General features: G+C 37.1%; 3 protein-coding genes across 3 annotated transcripts; 1 reads left to right on the forward strand and 2 right to left on the reverse strand.

Annotated features, from left to right (window-relative positions):
* Window positions 1-1415: 1415 nt before the first annotated feature.
* Window positions 1416-3045, reverse strand: LOC121783760 (thymidine kinase a-like). The gene is made up of 4 exons (XM_042181939.1): window positions 2773-3045; window positions 2513-2657; window positions 1978-2099; window positions 1416-1860 (listed from the first exon to the last, which is right to left on the reverse strand). Exons 1-4 carry the CDS (start codon window positions 2883-2885, stop codon window positions 1596-1598), a joined length of 645 nt encoding a protein of 214 aa, XP_042037873.1. The 5' UTR covers window positions 2886-3045; the 3' UTR covers window positions 1416-1595.
* Window positions 3046-3654: 609 nt separating this feature from the next.
* On the reverse strand, window positions 3655-13532 carry LOC121785572 (protein disulfide isomerase-like 2-3). Its single transcript, XM_042184030.1, has 9 exons — window positions 13332-13532; window positions 7137-7295; window positions 6486-6599; window positions 5906-6063; window positions 5088-5187; window positions 4580-4756; window positions 4317-4462; window positions 4078-4224; window positions 3655-3992 (listed from the first exon to the last, which is right to left on the reverse strand). The coding sequence occupies exons 1-9, from the start codon at window positions 13452-13454 to the stop codon at window positions 3818-3820; spliced, it is 1299 nt and encodes a 432-aa protein (XP_042039964.1). The 5' UTR covers window positions 13455-13532; the 3' UTR covers window positions 3655-3817.
* A 1075-nt stretch (window positions 13533-14607) lies between these two features.
* Window positions 14608-17285, forward strand: LOC121783431. Its single transcript, XM_042181502.1, has 5 exons — window positions 14608-14978; window positions 15132-15204; window positions 15397-15461; window positions 15980-16086; window positions 16905-17285. The coding sequence occupies exons 1-5, from the start codon at window positions 14838-14840 to the stop codon at window positions 17107-17109; spliced, it is 591 nt and encodes a 196-aa protein (XP_042037436.1). The 5' UTR covers window positions 14608-14837; the 3' UTR covers window positions 17110-17285.
* Window positions 17286-18669: the final 1384 nt, after the last annotated feature.

Raw genomic sequence — 18669 nt, forward strand, 5'->3', positions numbered from 1 at the left:
CAACACAACTTTCCCGGAGCGGACCATTATCTGTTCAGCGGTCGCTGGATGTGTTGCGGCGGACCGCTGGGCCTCTTGAAAGCTCCAGATTTCCAACTTTGACTTCTAGCTATCTTTTTAGGCTCTATTTTGCACATTTCTCACAAAACACGTCAAACTACCAAAATAGATCAAATATGCAAATAATGGACATGTAATGTAACTTTGACACTCAAAACCGACTAAATAATGGAATTAAAATAGTGCAAAAACCGAGCGTATCAAGTATACATAATTTTATATTTTAACTTTTTAATTATTTATTAATACTCCATCTGTCTTATTAAAAATTAAACGTTTTCTTCCATTAAAATGAAACGTCTCCTAAAATGGAAACAACTCCTTCTCTACTTTTTCATTACTCTTACTTTACTCTCTCTTCATTAACTCACAAAACAACATTACATAAAATCTTGTGCCGAAAATCAAATGTTTCATATTTATTGGGATGGATGGAGTACTTATTTGTGGATGACACGAGTTTTAATAAAAAAATCAATAAAATATGAGAAAGGACAAAAAAAACTATTTTATATCGTTGCAGCAAGATCTGCCCCTCCGTTGCCAACTGCGCTACGCCCCTGCGGGCAAAAAAAAAAAAACTACTCCCTCCGTCCCGCACTACTCGCATATTTCCTTTTGGGCACGGAGATTAAGGAATGAGTGATAGACAAAGTCAACAATTACGGCTGTAGGTATAAATTGTTACTAAAAATGGAAAGAGTGCAAATAACTTGGGACGCCCAGAAAGGAAATAAGTGCAAGTAGTGCAGGACGGAGGGAGTATTTTATATCATTTTCCTCAAACGAGTGCGAAAAAGAAACGTCTCGCTTATGATGGGGCGGAGATAGTAATTATATTTCCTTGTTTTCTTATGAATTTGATACTTTTTCTTATATCCACCTTATATTTTCATTTTCTAATTTTAATTTGTGTTAATTTACATTGTTGATTTTTTTTAATGATGTTAATGGGTATATAGAGTAGTAGTAATATAGAACAACCACTATTTAAATGCAAGACTAGAAAACATGAATTTAGTTCACTGCAAAAGAGATTTAGTTCACTATAAAGGTGTTTTAGTTCACAATACGAATTTGAAAATCAGAGTAAACCAAAATACCATTATAGTGAACAAAATCTTTCACACGCTCTTATAGTGAATTAAATTCATATTCTCTAATTATGCATATAAAATTAGTTATACGTTGAGTATCTCCATGTCTATATTATCTATAAGAAGTATAGAATATTTGCTAGTAATAAATAAATAAATAATATTAACTTGTAGACCAATTAGCCTGTTAGGCTAACCCGAAAACTATTGCTATAGAAATTGACAACAGAAAATAGAGATAAAGTGTCACATATCACATAAATAATTAAAGTGAAATAATAGTACGAATCTTCAATTACAAATGAGTTCACAACATTTTCATAATAACTGGATGATGAAGAAGTGAACGAGTTTAAACATATGCTACTAAAACTATACATCACTAACAAGTAACAACAGAGCCATAGATAGATCCTAAACAGCACAAGCCAACACTTCTCAACATTTCTGCAATTCTTCAACCGCGGCATCACCAAACTTGCTTCCTGATGCAGCTTCCACGGAAGCACCACGTTGCTCATTGCCATAGTGCAGGCGACAGACGGGCATGTAAACATCAGCACCACCGATGAGCTCAGTTTGCTGGTCACCCGTCTTCCTGAGAGTGAAGAAAGCACGTTTGCCACAGAGCTCGCACCGTGCAGTAAGCTTTGTGACAGTATCAGCAAGCGGGATGATATCTAGCACTGATCCAAAACTCCTCCTATTGGGATACCATAGCGTTTGTGATTTAGATCAAGAATCAATCATCTATTCACAAACAGAACAAACTAGCATGGATGGCATAATGTAACTGGTATAGATTACACATTTCAACTACCTCAAGTAATCACCATCAAGGCCAGCAACTACAACAGTTTTCCCATCAAGATCAGCTGCCGCACAGCAGAATTCGTACAGGTCACCGAAAAATTGCGCTTCATCAATGCCAATCACATCTACCTGCTCGAATGAATCAAGCAATTTAGCTCAAATGATGGAAATTACAAGGGATTAGTGCAAAGTAAAGAGGATTATGTTTAAAGCAACCATCAAAATCAAGATGCAATGCTGCAAAACAGTAGTATATGTTTCTCTGACCTGCTTGAATATAACACAACCATATGGCCAAACAATGCATAATTTAGTCAGCAAATCCAACAAACTCTAATTCTGGCTCAATCCCTATTTCATTTCCTTTCCACTAGCAACAAACAGAGCAAACAACAAAATGAAATCAAGCATGGAAATTATCAGGCAATTTTGATATGAATTCAAATTCAACAAATATGAAAAGCACATAGTGAATAAAGTGAACAAATACGCGAAAGTAAAGTCACGAAATTAGCGTATGAAAAAATAAGAATATGAATTACTTTTTGATATGCGTTGGCTCCAATTTTGAGCTTGAACGACAAGAGATCCGGCAGCGGCCAACAAGGGAACTTGGTGCCATCATGCGTCACCACTGCATCCACCGCGTATCGAGTATCCTTACTCGACTTTATCATTGCCACAGTCCTGCAAATCGATTCGAATCATGAAATCTGATCGGATCTCAATTCCACAATAATCAGAATCTGCATACTGCAAATTTCCCTAATTCAAAAATCTGAATCAGAAGACTCGTAAATACCTGCCGGAATCAGACTCCGCGGTGATGCGACGGAGGAGAGCGGTTGATTTACCGGCGAACATAGGTCCGACGATGACGTGGACCTCGCCTGGGCGGCGGTAGGGGGCAGCCATGACTAGGATCGGGATCGGGAAGTGTAGAAGAGTGGTTGTGTAGACGTTGAAAGTGGTGGATTTTTCTGAACTCAAATTATATATTTGACGATTGAAGGTTTAAATTTTAGGGTTGGAACCAAAAAAGAGTGATAAATTTGAAATGAAAATCGAAATTTGAGAGGGAAATTTGAATCGCAGAAGGAAGCGTGCAGTGTACAGATCTTATTAATCCACCCGCGCCTTCCTCATTTTTGAATCGTACCTAACATTATTTGAATTTTTCTAAGTAATTAATCAATTTTATTCGGTACGAGTTTCCAATTTTCAACTGTAAATATTTTTAATTGAACATCAACATACAATTTAGACTATAGTAGTGTTATGTCTGAAATCGATTTGTAGATCAAATTTCTAATATATTCTGCACACCAGTATTCATAATCATAATATTTCATCCATTCTACAAAGTCTATACCACTTGAAATCTTACTAAAAATAGACATTAAATAGACTTATAAATCTCCTCAGTGTGGGACCCTTATTTCACTATACACTTCCATTTAATAAGTACAAATTCAAACAATTTTTTAAAACCCATTCCCGTTCAACTTGGGACAAATTTTGTAGAACATAATAATAATAATAATAATAATAATAATAATAATAATAATAATAATAATAATATACACTTTCACCAGATATGGTTAAGATATGATATTGTCGCATACTTGATATTCAATAAATTTAGTTCAAAAAACTCATTTTTCAGTTTATAAACTCGCAATCGTACGTGTAAGTAATTTAAATTTAAATTTAAATTTAAATTTCAACAAACGTAGATCACCTTGAAACATTCATTTATCAACCAATAATAACACTACTCTGTAACATCAAAACTGTTTTCTAATTAAGAGAATTCTTGTTTCTCTCACAAGCTTAAAAGAATTGAACTAAAGCTCATCTTTGCTGGCAGTGTCCTCTCCCATCAGTTCTTCGAGCGAGAACTCGTCTTCCTCGATTATCTCGCCGTCTTTGCCATCCCACGGTTCGGTCTTCACCAGCTCCGGGTCAGCGGCTAGAGGCAGAGTGCCCTTTCCACCTCGTCCGGCTTCTTTGACAAACTCTCTGAGAACACAAATGAGGTTTTACTTCGTTTGCAGTGTCAAATGAAGCAAGAAAACAGAGAGATAGTGTGGAGAGAAGAGCTCACGATATCTGGTCACGTTCAAATGCGCTCTTGAGTGGGGCGTAGGCTTTCTTCTTCAAGTTGAGTGCCACTAGAGCGGGATAACCGTAGCCTCCGACGCCAACGTGCTGCTCAAAATTGGGCTGCTTCCCCGCAGCAGCCCAGAGAAAACTGTGGCATTTGTCAAACTCGAGTCAATCGCGTGAGAGATAAACGTTAAGTCAAAACTGAGAATATGATATTTTATAGAGCTTTTCTCTTGCCTGTAAGGACTCTTTCTAAACTTCTCTGCAACCGATAGCATAATCTCGAGGTATCTGTTTCTACCCTCCGCCTTCGAGTCCAATATGTCGGGGAGGAAGGCTACGAAGCAGATGGCAGCTAAGCCACACTTCTCTTCAATAACGTCCTATACGAATATACAACATCATTACAGTTTCAGAGATCACAATTTGAATGAATCGCCCTAGGAAAGTGAGATTGGGGGTTAGGGGTGGGGGAGACGGGAAGGGATGACGGATCATACTGGGCTAGTCAATTCAGTCACTTCAGGAGGGGCAGCATTTGCTTCCAGCTGCTCCAGAGCGAAAGATTCAATTGCTGACGCAGTTCTTGCACCTTCATATGGAACGGGGCTGTCTTTGTCGGCTCCAAACACAAAAATAGTGGGAAAACCTTGGACATTATACCTGCTCATCAAAGACTGGCAGCTCTGACTAGTTAGAAATGGGAAAAGACCTTTATCTTTGCATTAATAACAAGAAAGAAAGGATCGAGCTACAACATTTATACTTCTCATGGTTTTTGCAATTCCTAGTACAGTCTGAAAAGTGACACTTATCTCTAATGCATACAGCATGAGACATCATTCAAGCATGCCAAACATTGCTAAAACTAGGCTTTGCGAATATTTGCAGAAATAGTTAAACTGAATGTGGACGAGAAAGTGAAGTTAGCACTGAACTTATGCTCACTCTGTAGAATAAAACATTGAGATAACCAGCGTGACCAGTGCTTAATGGCAGGTGGCTTACCTTATCTGCATCACAGTCAACATGGCCCAACTTCACCTGACCCTTGAGACTGTTAGCTGCCTTCTTCCACTCAGGAGCAAGCTTCTTGCAGTGACCACACCTTCACAACAGCAAATTGAATGACAATCAAATATATAAACAACAGCAAATTGAATGAGAAACAAATATTTGAAAAACAAAATCACCTAATAGCTAAATTAAACATCACAATATTATTATTACTATATCAGAAGAAGTGTGGATTTCAATCTAATTAATTAGTTGGCCATCTTTGATTATATATTGTTCAGAAAATCCCTTTACTCAGACGAACTAAATTCGACCTTGATCGAACAATTAACATCAATTTTGATTTTTGAGACAACAAGTCACTTGCAATTATCTATACTCCCATCACCCTTCTTCATGGCTGCACCACAACCCAAACTATATTTTACCAAATCACATAATCTCAAAGTCTGTTTTGATGGTGACCAGCTCTGCATTAAATATCCTTATCTGTTTCAAGATTGCCCACCCAGCTTCCACTTTCTGTCAACCTGTCCCAGTAGTCTACAAATCTCAAGATAACTTTCTTCAGAATATGCTCTATCAATCAATATTCCTGACCAAACCCATTCCCATATACAGGTCCCATTCTCGCCATAACCTCAACAGCCCCCTGCCCTGCCAAAAATAAGACTTTGTACCTCCATCCCAACCACTATTCAGTACTACATAGACTATCATAGAGAAATGCGGGATAAAATCCACACAAAAGTCACAGGTTTAACCTATAAGGATTTACACAAAAAGGACATTTGGAGAGCACAACTCACCAAGGAGCAAAGAACTCCACAACCCATAGTTCCTTGCTTTTGAGTACCAATTCATCAAAGTTGCGTGAGTTCAGTTCAACTGATGCACTTGGTTCTGATTTCTGACTTGATCCTCCTCCTGATTTCCCATCCAGACGTTCTTTCAGGAGTGTTTTGACCTTATGGAAAGAAAACAAAAGAAAAGAAAATTTTTGTTAACCCTGCTCAACAATAATGACTCGGTGACAAGGCAGAGATAGTGCAAAGTGCCTGACTAAGAACTTAATGGAACTTGACTTGTTATATTGACTAAATGGTTACCCAAACAAAGAAGTATGCGCAAATGTATAGAATAATGTTTCATCAGAAGGATGGTAAACAATTCTTATTGCAGACATCTGACTATAACTTTTTCAGTAAGGACGTAAGAACCATATCACTTTCAGATGACCCTTAAAACACAATTCCCCACCAAGGATGTAGGTGGTGATAATCAAGACAAAGGCAATGCACACAGTCACAAACAACCATAAGAATAGAGATTAGAGAAAAAGGAAAAGGAGAACCAATAAATTTAAGGATTAGAAACCACAAAATTCACCTGTTTCAACGCAAATTCAACAATAGGCTTGGCATCTCTAGCTCCTTGATAATCTGCAGGGGGTTTTCCTGGTGCAAAGACCTTGATGGTAGGAAATCCTTTAATCCCATATTCCTACATAACACAAGGGACCAAAGAATCTTTAAATTAATGGACAACAGGACAAATAAAGCCTTGTCAATGTGAGCAATAAAACACATCTTTGAATCTTAAATAAATAGAATACTTTCCTTTCATGCGAAATTATTTTAAAGGAAAGATTGAAATAAACAGTGGTGATCAAATTTCAAAATCCATTTTATACCCATTAAGTCACATACAGAAATTCGAGTGGTTTAAACTCCTGTTAGCTTCAGATCTATGAGCAACCTTGCAGCATATTCACCATTCTTTAAATGTCATTCTAAGACCACACAATACTTACACGAAAACATCTCTAAATGCTCTTAGTCCACAAAGCGATCAATCAATAGATTACATGCAACTAAGAACTCAACATCTTATGGAATACGCATTAGTACTATGTATATGAGTATATCAGTTTGAAAGTAATGAAGTAGAGACAGCACCACTAGAAGTTCTTCATGAAATCAAGCCTATAAATAAACAAATGGGATATGGAATGCCACCAATTGTTTGACAAAGAAATACCTGAGCTAGTGACTGGTGAGCATCGGCATCTAAAGCCGCCACAGTTGCCACACCTTTCAAGACAGTAGCCGCCTTCTCCCACGCAGGTGTCAGGGCTTTACAATGACCACACCATGGTGCGAAAAACTCAACTAAAACTATACCATTTGAATTGAGTACCTGCGCGACACAAATAAACAGAACCTCAGAAATACTACGCCACCAATATCTCCATATGAAAAAAACAGAGCAGTCAAGCATAAAAGTTACTATCAATTTTATCTCAGCCAGAACCGATTTACTAAACCAAGGCAAGTCTGGCCACCTTCTCAATGTAGTTGAAAACTTAATCAACTCTGGCCAATCACACACTCACAACATGAATCAAAGGCTAAAAAATCAGCATTGTGATCTAAAGTAAAGACCACTCGCTTCCACATCAATGCAAAGAAAATCAACTAATTAGCAAATTACAATATCTGAACTTCAGCTAGATCAATAAATGTTATTTGAGCTGAGGATGTGATCAGATCATGAGCTGGAAAAAGAGTTTTGAAGAGAAGAGGCTGAATATCTCATTCATCACTAATAGTGTTCAGCAGCCGTTAGATCTAATTTAATATTGAGATTGAGTCTTAGCCGTAGGATTTACGGATGTTGACTAAGATAGACTATTTTGTTTGATTTTAGTTAGCTGGGATATTTTCATCTCCCTCCCTTGTATATTTTCTTCCAAGAAGATTGAATAAGACGATTCATTCACTTCCCACAATATTCTCTCTCAATTCTCACACACAAATCACACTCTGCCATTAACAATTGGCGCCATATGTGGGAAATCGCCGACGAAAAGTTAATCGAGTTCGAATTGAGGAATCGGATCCACGATTAAAGATGGCTTCTCGTTTCGAAGCTGAGAAATTCACGGGCAAGAACGACTTCTGCCTTTGGAGGATGAAGATGCGGGCTATGTTGATTCAACAAGGCTTTTCATCGGCGTTGGCATCCGAGAGCGATGAAGCGAAGGAGAAGGAGGTTCTTGACGAGAAAAGTCGACAAAAGAAGGATGAAATTGAGGCAAAAGCTCACAGTGCTGTGGTGCTGTGCCTAGGAGATAAAGTTATGAGAGAAGGGTCGAAAGAAAAAATTGCAGCTAGCATCTTGAAGAAATTGGAGGAGCTATATATGACGAAATCGTTTGCAAATCGGTTGTTCATGAAGCAGCGCCTATATTCCTACAAATTCTCGGAGGAGAAAGGGATATTGGAGCAGATGGAGGATTTCAACAAGGCGATCGATGACTTCTCGTTTCAAAGCTGAGAAATTCACGGGCAAGAACGACATCTTAGGAGGATGAAGATGCGGGCTATGTTGATTCAACAAGGGCTTTCATCGGCGTTGGCATCCGAGAGCGATGAAGCGAAGGAGAAGGAGGATCATGACGAGAAAAGTCGACAAAAGAATGATGAAATTGAGGCAAAAGCTCACAGTGTTGTTGTGCTGTGCCTAGGAGATAAAGTGATGAGAGAAGTGTCAAAAGAAAAAAGTGCTGCTAGCATCTTGAAGAAATTGGAGGAGCTATATATGACGAAATCGCTTGCAAATCGGTTGTTCATGAAGCAGCGCCTATATTCCTACAAATTTTCAGAGGAGAAAGGGATATTGGAGCAGATGGAGGATTTCAACAAGGCGATCGATGACCTTGAAACATCGACGTCTCGTTGGAAGATGAGGACAAGGCGAATCTTCTGTTGAATGCGCTCCCAAAGTCTTATGATCAGATGCGTGATGCGATTCTATATGGTCGTGACAAATCGATCACTCTTCTTGAAATTCAGTTAGCTATGAGGGCCAAGGAATTGCAGAAAGAAGCGATGAATGCCGGGGATTCCATGGTTGAGAGCTTGAGTGTAAAGAAGTTCAAGAAGAAATTTGGGAAGAAGGATCAGGAGAATTTCAAGGGCTCAGCAAGTGACAAGAAAGAAACACGGTTGTGTCACTGGTGCAAGAAGCCGGGGCACTTGAAGAAAGATTGCTTTGCGTGGAAACGAAAGCAAGCTAGAGAAGGAGGTAAGGCTGTTAATTCGGCAGAATGCATAGAGGATAATGAAATCCCTGAGGCCTTGAATGTAATGGAAAGTGGTGATTGGGGTCACTGGATCATGGATTCAAGATCTAGTTTTCACATGACTTCAACATTGGGCTGGTTTGAGGAGATCTATGAGACTGTTGGTTCTGTGATCCTAGGTAACAACCAAGTTTGCTGTGTGAAAGGGGTAGGCACCATGAGGATGAAGTTGGAAGATGGGAGTGTAAAATTACTAAATGATTTCATTGGGTGTGCTTGAGAAAAAAGGGTGCATGATTGTCATTGTTGAGGGCAAAATGGTTGTTAGCAGAGGAGGGAAAACACTAATGCAAGCAGAAAGAAAGGACAGTCTCTATTACATGAAGGCTTCTGTTGTAAAGGGCCAAAATGAACTACATTATGTGACTGAGGATGATTTTTTCAGATTATGGCACACAAGACTTGGTCACCCAGCTGCAGGCAGCATCAAGGAACAGGAACTGGTGAAAATGGGAGTGATCAAGGAAGTTGAGACTAAAGATCAGCCTCCTTGTGAAGAATGTGTCTTGGGAAAATCCAAGAAATTGCCCTACCCAATAGGTAAACACACATCTACAAAACATCTAGATTATAAACATAGTGATTTATGGGGCCGGCTCAAGAAAAATCAGTAAGGGGAGGAAGATACTACATGACGGTTATTGATGACTACTATTTACACCCGAGCTATGCACGGGACATAAGAGTTCCGCGTAATGAATTCAAAATATAATAAATATATAGAAAATAAGAATTCAAAAAAGCAATGTGAAGATTTAAAAAAATAGAAATGTACTTATCTTGTCTTACTCTAAATGAAGAATTTACTACTCCCTAATTAATGAAACAATTATGCAATTCTAATTTATAATCTAAGTGGAGTAAAAACAATAAAATTAATGACAAAAAGATGTGTGACTAATAATCAAAGAATATAAGTTAATTAGAATAAGATATGAAATAAAGAAAATATGTGTGAGTAAAGATGTTTATTGACAATGTTATGCACGTCATTAATCCAAATAAAAGGTAAATTAATATATAAATTTAATAGCTTAATTTTGAAAAACATTGAAAAACATTGAAAAACATATATGGAATATTAAACATACCCACATTAAATATATGAATAATGTAAATCACAAAAATTTAAAACTTCTTTGAGAAGTCAAGTTAGAAAATTCGTATTGCCCAATAATCACATTTAGTTGACTATTTATTTCTTCTGTTTAATTTCAGAACATAGCATAACTTGATATACATGACCAAAGACTAAGTGAATTTTTTATACTGGAAAGAAATAAATTTCTTGCCTCCCACCACATATACGTATAAAAAGTAAATTATCACTTGAAACAACGATAATATTTTATGCATCTTGTTTGTTTTGAATAATGTGACAATTTACACTACTCTTTATATTAAGAAGTACAAACTTTGTAAGTTAGATTTAATTTTAAATATATATAATTTCATCTTATTCTGTAGTTTAATCTATAAACTTAATAGTATTTTTTAATTAAATAGAGGCAAATTAATATATAAGAATTAAAAACTTTAATTGAGTATAGGATGAAAATTGTAAACATTACATATTTGTTCGTTTAGCTCGTGAATTAATTCGGAAAAAATAGTATTGCAATAAAGGATTAAATCTCAATTTTAACTTAAATAAATGGAAGACAAACTAAACTCTCTAGCACAATTCCAATTTTAACCCAAATATAAAGCTAATTATTATATAAATTTATTAACTTAATTATAAAAAAATTAATGGTAGTGCACTATCTAATGTGTTTTAGCGTTTTATTGGACCATTATTTGTCTAATTGTTTTTGCCTTCAAAAAATATTTTTAGATAAAAGACACTTCATCTTTTTATTTTCCCTCCAAAAAAGGTATCAAAGTCTTTTCATCAAACTTGCACTTTAGATTATGATAGATTTCTCTAGGAAAATTTGGTTATACATTTTGAAAGATAAATCACAGGCCTTCAGTACAGTAAATTCAAGGAGTGGTGTTCTGAGGTTGAAAGGGAAAAGGGGTGTGTGCTTGGGTGTTTAAGGACTGATAATGGACTTGAGTTCTTGTCCAAAGAGTTTGATGAGTTTTGCAAATTTAAAGGGATTAAAAGGCATCAAACTATCCCATTGAATCCCCAACAAAATAGGGTGGCTGAAAGGGCCAATAGGACCATCATGGAGAGAGTGAGGTGTATGCTCTTGGCTTCTGGAATGGAGAAAAGGACCAGATTTCTTGTGGTATGGGAATCATGTTGATTATTCCAGATTGAGAACTTTTGCTTGCAAGGCCTTTGCACATGTCAAACAGGGAAAATTGGAGGCCAGGGCTTTGAGGTGTGTGATGTTGGACTATCAATCTGGTGTCAAGGGGTATAGGTTATGGTGCATTGAACCTGGAAATGAGAAGGTGTTGACAAACAGAGATGTGATTTTCTGGGAGAAAGATCTGCCTTTTAAGTCAACAAATAATGTTCCTATCAGAGAGAACAATGCCTCTGAAATTGAGGTGGAGGTTCAAGAATCTGAAAAGGAGCATCAGGATAGTAGCTGATAAACCAAGTAGCTCACCTAGCCATCAGCCTAATGTATCAGAGGATCTAAGTGATTACATGTTGGCCAAAGATAGAGTCAGAAGAGTCTCCAAACCACCAGCTAAGTTTTCAGATTGTGAGATGCTCTATTTTGCTCTATTTGTAAAGCATTCGTCAATCAGAATCTTGCTAGCAATTGTCGCCAAGAGAGATTGGGAATTAGAGCAGTTAGATGTTAAAACTGCATTTTTGCATGGTGACCTAGAGGAGACCATCTATATGGCTCAGGCCTGAGGGCTTCTCTAGACCAGGGCATGAAGATAAAGTGTGCTTATTGAAAAGGAGCATATATGGGCTCAAGCAGGCAGTGGCATAGAAAGTTTAATATGCACATGCTTGATAGTGGTTTTTTCATATCAAAATTTGATGAGTGTGTATGTTAAGAAGGAAGGTGGAGCTGTTGTGGCATACCTTTTGCTTTATGTAGACGATATGTTGGTGGCTGGGGTATCAAACTATGGAAGGGAGCACTGGTCTGCCTTGAAGAGGTTGTTGAGATACCTAAAAGGAGCTGCAGATGTTGGGATTGTGTTTAAGGGTAAGCAAGAATATGAAGGTGATGCATTCAGAGGTTTTTCTGACTCATATTTTGCTGGTAACATAGATAACCGCAGATCTCAGTCAGGCTATGTGTTCACTCTTTATGGATCCGTCATTAGTTGGAAGTCAAGTCTTCAAAGTGTGGTTGCATTGTCCACAACTGAGGCTGAGTTTATGTCTCTCCCAGCAGCGGTGAAAGAAAGTGCTTGGTTGAAGGGCATTTTGAATGATTTTGGTGTGCAGCAGGAGGCCATAGCTATTGGGTGTGACAACAACAGCGCTCTATGTTTGGCTATACAACAGGTTTATCACGAGAGGAGTAAGCACATTGATGTGCGGATGCATTTTATCAGGGAGAAGATAGAAGAAGGGGAGGTTAAAGTGTTCAAGGTCCACACCTCAGAAAATCCGGCTGATATGCTAACTAAGCCGCTGCAAAAGGGAATGCTTGAAACTTGCATGAAGTTGATTAACTTGTGCAAGCTGGATTCTGACAGAAAATGATAGATCAAGGTGGAGAATTGTTATTTGAGCTGAAGATGTGATCAGATCATGAGCTGGAAAAAGAGTTTTGGAGAGAAGAGGCTGAATATCTCATTCATCACTACTAGTGTACAGCAGCCGTTAGATCTCATTTAATATTGAGATTGAGTCATAGCCGTAGGATTTAAGGATGTTGACTAAGATAGACTATTCTGTTTGATTTTAGTTAGCTGGGATATTTTTAATCTCCCGACGATTCATTCACTTCCCACAATATTCTCTCTCAATTCTCACACAAAAATCACACACTGCCATTAACAATATAGCTGGCGTATAAAGTGATTAATCTAAACGAATCGATTTTCACCAAAACAAACAAGGAGAATGAGCTGAAACAGTCTTCAACAAACGTTACACCTAAAAACAGAGGAAATAACTCAGAAAACAGAGAAATTGAGGCAAATTCGCGTACCTTGGACTTGAAATTGTTAGGGTTTAGCTGAACAACAGGGGAGGAAGGTCCGTACAGTGCATAAACGCCGAGATTCCCGGCCAATGAGAGAAGGAGAAGTGCGATCAACGGCGATTTCTCCATTTTTTGGATTTCTTTTTTCACACTTTCGAATTGGGAGAGATTTGGTTTTTCGCGGAGTAAAAAAAACCTGCTGCTACTGGTGTTACGCTAGCTTGGCCAATGGCAAAGTTCCACGTCATCTTAATACTAATTTTATTTTGTTTTTGGTCATTATTGTCTTATCCAACTTTAAGTCTATGTTTAAATATTTTATCTTGTGATAGTAGTACTCTATAAACTTTTTTATGCATTAGCTATGTCTACGAAAGCATATAGTAAAATATTTTGGATGAAATATAAGTTAAAGAATCCAAATAATACTACCTTTGTTAATAGTGAACATTACGAATTTTATTACTTTAATTGATGATAAATAAGAGAGATAAAACAAATGATAAAAATATTATTAGTAAATAAAGATTTATTTAATTAAAGAGATAAATTTCTCATATATAGAGAATAATTTTGGTGAATAACACAAACTGGAAATATGGAATTATTTCCATGGTTCTATCCGTCGACGAAAAATAGTTCTCATGGTTGACGACAGGAGTTTTAATGAATGATTGGTAAAGTGCGAAGGAGAAAAAAGAAAAATAATTGAAGTACAAGAGAGAGAAAATAATTGTTGATGTGATAAGTACATTTGTATAAATAGTACTCCCTCCGTCCCACATAATTTGGGACACTTTGACTGGGCACGGGTTTTAAGAAATGTAATGAAAAGTGAGTTGAAAAAGTTAGTGGAATGTGGGTCCTACTTTTATATATTAGTTTTATAATTAAATATGAGTATGATTGAGTTAGTGGAATGTGGGGTTCACTACCAAAAATGGTAAAAGTAAAATGGGTCAAATTATGTGGGACTTCCCGAAATAGAAAACTGGGTCAAATTATGTGGGACGGAGGGAGTACTATTTCCTTATCTTTGATTATATGTTCCACTTTTTTATTTGGAATACCTAGAATTAAATTGACCTTATTATAAGACAAATTTGAAAAAGTATATATTACTTTTTATTTTTTAAAATTTGTGTGGAGTCAAAGTAATAGATATATTTGTGGAGGGAGAAATTATACATTTTTGAAGTTGATCACAAAAGTATTTATCAAAAACTCAAAATGATAAAAGGCGGCCAAATAATACTAATATTCTAGTAAGAAGTAAGGGGTGAAAATGTGATTTGCATAAAATTAACCACTCTGCGTTAGAATTTCCAATGTTTGGAGTGTCTCAAGAATCTGAATTTCATGATAATTTCGGCACTTTAATTCACTGCTCTTCCCATCCCCAAATTCTCACGAAAACCCTTTTGCTCCCATAATCGATTCAAAATTGAAAACCAGAAATTCATCTTTAGAAAAAATAACAAGAAAAATCGATACCAAAAGCAAGGTTTTAGAATGAGAGGAGGATTTTATAGAAGTATGCCGCGATTGAGGGCGTCGGGCACCTCGATTATGAACTCTATCGCAGTATCTCAGCTGAGAAGAAAAGCTATGGATTCTATGTCTTCTGCTCAGCTCACTTATTCTACCATAAGGGTGAATGCAAAGATTCCTCTTTTTTATGCGTTTTGCCGATAAAGATTTTGGTTTTTATGTATGGAATGAAAGTTGGATTATTTTAGGGGACTTTTTTTTTTGTTGATGTTTGATTTTGGGGGGTTTGTTTTAATTTTGGTTTTGATGTTTCAGGATTTATTTGAGAGGCATAAGGTGGTATTTACAGTCTCCACTTCCATTGCATCAGTTGTTACAGCTTGGGCAGGTATGATTCTCCCCTTTTCTTTCACACTGAACACACACACACACACATAGAGAGGGAGGGAGATTATATGATCTGAGTATTAATATGTGGGGTGGTTAGAAAATTTGAAGATGATGATTATCCAGTTTGAGTTTCTTTTAGCACTTTGCTGTTTGTTGGATTTGCTCAACAAAGATGGGGATGTTGATGTAGGTTATTCTTTACGCCAGTTGCATCAGTCGAGAGTCGAGCAAAAGCTTGAATCAATTGAGAAAGCTGTAAGCATTTTCAGCTTTGTTTGAGTCCACCTTATGTTGACATGTTTATCAGTATGTGATAATGTGTTTCATATATTTGAAGTTTCTTGTGCTTTGGGTGTGAGTGTAGAGTTGAGAGAATTTTAGATTGATTCGTATCATTCTGAAGCATGATGGTGGTTATTGATGGATGTCTCTCTTTATTGTTTTCCTTCTCAACTAATAATCTTGTTGTGCTGGTAATCTACTGTGTCCTTACATTTTGTGATTGAAAATCGTCTTAAAATTTAAATTGTTTGATTGGATTTAAAGAAGAGCTTGATGCCAGAGCTCCTGGTTATGGATTCTTGAAGCAAATAAACCAAAGAATTATTCATGATGTTTTAATCATTATCATGTTTATTTTTGTCTGATTGTTTGTAAGTCGGGATACAATAGACCATTACAGCTTCGTCTTTGCTTGCTTGTACTCAAATTTACTACTTGCCCCCTGTACTTTTTATTTCTACTGATATGAGAACATGGATTTTATTTGGCAGATGAAAAGCAATTATCAGATGGAAGATCCCGAGTTGAGGAAACTAGTCTCAGGATCTGTTAGTCTGCCAGCTTGTCTTGCAACTGCTGGAACTGGTTTGATTATCGGGTCAGTGATCGCGGATTTCTATTTATGTTAGCTTTGATTTACAGTCTTTATTTAACTTTTGAACAAGATCGATAATTTCTGATTCTCAATGAGAAATTCCTTTATTAAAGTAGCTGGAAACACATAGGGAGGGTTTAGTTGCATTTATAACACAAACTAGCTTACCTTATTTCCTCAAGTCTAATTAGCAAACAAAGCCTGTTCCGGTTTGGCCAGACTGAAAAGTGGATGTGTTGCTAATTGCATACCGTATATTATAAAGGTTGTAATTTTGGTGCAACAACTTAGAAAAAATATTGAAAAGTGGTGATAATAGATGCAGATAACCCCAACCTAAAACGAAGCAAGAAGCGTAGCAGATGGCCTTGAAGGAACATGAACTGCTCAAGAATCTTTAAACTTGAGATGCATGATGCGTCGCTCTTTGCATCATTGAATCATGAAGAGAAAAATGCATCCCATAAAACAACTACAGCTCTCATCTGAATTTCTATTCATCAAGTTTCCTCTTTTGTTATGTTGAATTTGGAGATGTTCCACAGCTGATGCTTGGTTGAGTGATACATTGCTATAGTAATTGTACGCGCTTTTATTAGTTAGAAGAAAGGTGTGAGCTATGAATTAGTGTAAACTGAACCATTCATTCTGTTTAGGATGTGAGAGAAAACATATATTTTCACTATTTTTCCACTCCTCTGTCATTTTCTGGAGGCTGGATAGTTTTCTCCAGACAGCATGGAAAAAATGAGGGCACCCAGTGAAATGCATAAGGATTTTCTCTCGTTTTCTCGCTAAATATGCTATGTTTAACGTTGCAGGTTAGGTTTGGGATGGCGAGGTGGAGTGAGGTATGCGAACAGGAGGTTCCAGAGGGAACAGATGAAGCTGCTCGGGCAGCTGAAGCCAGGAAGATGGCCGTTGAAGCTCTTTAAAAGGCCGATTCTGAGACGAAGACTTCAAGAAAATGCCGATAAGATTTCAGAGCCTATACAGAAGGATGCATTAGCTCAACATTCTAACTGATCAAAGCCTCACGGCCATTGGAAAACTGAGCCCCCTTTTTTTCTATTTACATATATTATGTTATTTGTACAAGAGTGAACGGCAAAAAAGGCCCTAACTTTTCGCCGTGTAACAGTATAGGCTCCTAACATTTAAAAATCTCATCACAGGTATCTAACAAAATATATAATCACAAATCGTGTATATTTTGCCATTTTTTAGATGAAAATGCTCAAATAGGCCGAAGGGCAGTTTCGACTATTTACCCACTAAACCTGCATGTGTAAGTCCTAAGTCCTGTCTTGTCAAACAGAATAATAATCATATTTCCATTCTCCTATTTTCTTTCATCATTCCCTCCCTCTCTAAATGATTTGCATTCGACACTGCCGTATACACACTCTGTTTCTTTCATCTTTCATTGTCGCCGGCTTTCATATTTCCCTCTTTAAACATAATAGGCGATTTTATTTTGTTCGGCATCTGGGAATTTAGGGGATTTCATTTGTTGGCAGAAAGTTCAGCATCTGGAATTTAGGGGATTTCATTTCTTCGGCATATGGAATTTAGGGGATTTCATCTGGATTTCGCTGAATTTAGGGTATCCACAAGGGTTTAGGCGATTTCATATGGAATTTTATTTTGCCATTGTTGGTTGATTTTTTTTGTTGTAGGGTTACTGTCGGGCATCTGAAAAACTATTTTGCAATTCTTGGTCGAATGTAATGGTTGTAGGGTTACAATCGGGGCATCTGTAAAATTTTGCAATTCTTGGTTGAAGTTTACAGTTGGGCGGAATTATGATTTCAGTTTTTGTGCTATGTGCTATGTGCTATGTGCTATCTTTCGGCGAAATTGCATTGTTGATTTGAATTTTGTACTATCGAATTGAATTCAGGTCGTGTTGCAATGTCGCCTTCTTCTTCTTCTTCTTCTTCTTCTTCTCAATCTTTCGGTTCAAGCTTCAGTTGGAATTGGCCTCGTCCCGAAACTGTGAATTGTAATCACGATCTTGAGGCTGAACTTGTGACATCTAGGACGGCTGCTAAACCGGGTAGACGTTACTATCGCTGCCCAATATGGAAGGTTAAAATCATGTATTTTGTTCGTTTTTCTATTAATTTTGTTGGCAGAAAGATTAATGAGAAAGTAATATGCAGGAAGATGATTGCAAGTTTTTTCGATGGGTTGATGTGAGCCTATCCCCAAGCCAAGACAGTTACTTTCAGAGAGTGAAACTTGAGCGAGACCAATTCGAATATGAACTTCGAGCCAAATCGCTACTTGAAGGTGTTCTGCAAGAAAAATTGCGCATGAAAACTGTGGAGTTTGAAGCCTTGAAGTTACAACTGGGCATGAAAACTGAAGACTGTGACGCATTGGCGCTAACAATTGGTAAAACGGCAACAACTCTCCGAAAGTTAAAAATCACAATCTTGTTCTTATGTATTGTAATTTTTCTACTGTTATAACAAAGCTATATCGTGTTCACTCCTTCGTTATCTTCTGATGTTGATTGATTACGCTTTGTTTTCATCTATGCCTGAAATCACGAATGAGGTTACTCAACTATGACTGAAA

This window comes from Salvia splendens, chromosome 21, assembly GCF_004379255.2.
Source record: "Salvia splendens isolate huo1 chromosome 21, SspV2, whole genome shotgun sequence".
Taxonomy (NCBI): domain Eukaryota; kingdom Viridiplantae; phylum Streptophyta; class Magnoliopsida; order Lamiales; family Lamiaceae; genus Salvia; species Salvia splendens.